At 69.9% G+C, this 2,210-nt stretch overlaps 1 protein-coding gene across 1 annotated transcript; it reads right to left on the reverse strand.

Annotated features, from left to right (window-relative positions):
- Positions 1 to 311: 311 nt before the first annotated feature.
- On the reverse strand, positions 312 to 1,345 carry RPRML (reprimo like). The gene has a single exon (XM_070059998.1). The coding sequence runs from the start codon at positions 1,075 to 1,077 to the stop codon at positions 721 to 723; it is 357 nt and encodes a 118-aa protein (XP_069916099.1). The 5' UTR covers positions 1,078 to 1,345; the 3' UTR covers positions 312 to 720.
- Positions 1,346 to 2,210: the final 865 nt, after the last annotated feature.

The raw sequence follows: 2,210 nt of genomic DNA on the forward strand, positions 1-2,210 counted from the left end.
GACTCCAATTTCCAATGATTTAATTACTCTCGCTGCTGCCTGGCCCGCCCCGCAGGACCTGCCTCTTCGGCAGCCAGCTTGCAAACAGCTGCTTTCCCCTTTCCCGCTCCGGCCTCGGCGTGGAGCGCGGGGAGCCCCGCACCGGACAGCGCAGGCCACGCAGGGGCCAGATCCTCCCCGACCTGCCCCAAGCGGCCCCAGCGAGGGCTCATGCCGCCCTCCTCCCCGCCCCCTGCGCACCTCTGCCCACGTCCCCGCACTGCGCCCCGCGGCACGGCCCAACTGGCGCGGCGGGGAGCGGCCCGAAGAACTCCCGACGGCTGCAATTTTATTTTGAGATCTCCGTCCCCAGGTACGATGAGGCCAACAGTCCCAGCGACTCCCCGCGTCGGCTCCCCCGCCCCTGCGCGCAACCCGCCCCCACCCCACCGACAAACACACCGAACTCCCGCGCGAGCGACCTCAGCCCCAAGTGGCATCCCACACCCACTCGCACCCAGCCCTGGACTTGTTTTTCTAAAAAACCGATTAAAAAAATAAAGAAAAAACCACAACATGCCCACCCCCACCCGCCCCCGCCCCGCGCGCTGGACCGAGCCCGGCTGGAAGTCTCTTCACGCGCCGCCGCCGCCGGTCCCGCGGCGTCCTCGGCCCGGGCGCTGCCGGTGGGCGGCGGAGGAGGGTCCCGGGCGCGCGTCGGCTCCTCCCGCCGCGCGGCGCTCAGTACAGCCCCAGGATAGCGGCGCCCACGTCCCTGGAGGGCCGGCGCTCCTGCGCCAGAAAGTTGATCATACTCTCGGACTTGATGAGCAGGTTGCAGCCCAGGAAGAAGACGCCGAAGACCACGGTGAGCGACAGCACGCAGAGCACGGCGATCTGCGCCACGCGCGACACCCACAGGCTGCGCTCGTCCGACGCCAGCCCCGCGGGCACCCCGTCGCCGGCGGTCAGCGGCGCACCCCCGGGGCAGCAGCCTAGCCACGTGGCCAGCCCGTGGCTGCGGTTTCCCAGGGCGGCCCCGGCGCCGGCGCCGCCCACCTCCTCCAAGCCGCTGTGGTTCAGGAAGGTGGCGTTCATCGCGGCTCGGCGTCCGGGGGCTCGGCGTGCGGTCCGGGGCGCGAGGGGAAGCTGGCCGGCGTGCGCGGTCTCGGGGCTGCCGGCGTCGTGCGAACCGCTCGGGCGCGGGGCCAGGAGAGGGCGGGAAGCTGCCCGCGCGCTGGCGCCCTCTCGGGCCGCCTACCCCCGGGGCAGCGGGCGGGACGCGGCGGCCCGGCAGAGCTAGCAACAGGCGGCGCCGAGGGCTGCGGCGGGAGAGCGCGGAGCGAGCCGCGGCCGCTAGCGGAGCTCCGGGACCGCGCCGCCGCCCCGCCCCTAGCAACGGCCCGGCCCCGCCCAGCCCCCCCCGCGGCGTCTGGGGCGGGAAGCCCTCGGCGAGCGCAGTCGCGGCGGAGTCCCGGGGCCGGAGAGGGTCTGGAGACCCCCACAGGCCGCCGATACCCGCAGGGTGCCCTTTTGGGCCCTGCTGCAGTTAGTGGTCAGGTTCTCTCCGGAAGGGTGCGGGACGTCTCTTCCCAGCCTCTCGGTCTCGGGGGAGTCCCCGACTCAGCGGAGCTACGGCGACCCGAGCGGCGCCCACTCCGTGGGCGGGGGGTCTAGGACCAGGCGCTGGAGGCAGCCTTGAGGACTGCCTCGGCCTCGCGCCCTACCCGGTCGCATCCGATTCTTTGAAAGAATAAGGTACTGGGTCCCCCCTGCTTTTGTTTTTACAAACGTATAGTGGTTGCAGACAAGTTAGGAAAGGTGCGCCCTCCGCAGAGCGCAGCTGTCACCTCGCTGGGGCGCGCCCGGCCTTTGCTGTCTGTGCGTCTCGCTGTGGACCCCGGCGCGGGGGAGGCACCGCTCTCCCTTGCTGCTTTGTGCCTCTGCCATTGACTCTTCCCCAGGCGGCAGCACGTGTGAGTGAGTCGGCAGGTGCAGGGCCGGGCGCGCGGAGCCCCCACTGCTACTCTCTCCACCCCGCCGTGGTTAGCGGGGTTTCAGGGTGTGCACTACCCAATGTTCCTGCTTTGCGATTTCTTGAATTCTTTCCTCTTCTTTTGTCATCAGAAATAATATTACCATAAAGAATCTTGTTACGGGGGCCGGCTCTGGGTGGGCCTGCGCTGTGGCACAGCGGGTTAAAGCCCCGGCCTGAAGTGCTACCATCCCAT

The sequence above is a fragment of the Oryctolagus cuniculus genome, chromosome 17 (assembly GCF_964237555.1).
Source record: "Oryctolagus cuniculus chromosome 17, mOryCun1.1, whole genome shotgun sequence".
Classification (NCBI taxonomy): domain Eukaryota; kingdom Metazoa; phylum Chordata; class Mammalia; order Lagomorpha; family Leporidae; genus Oryctolagus; species Oryctolagus cuniculus.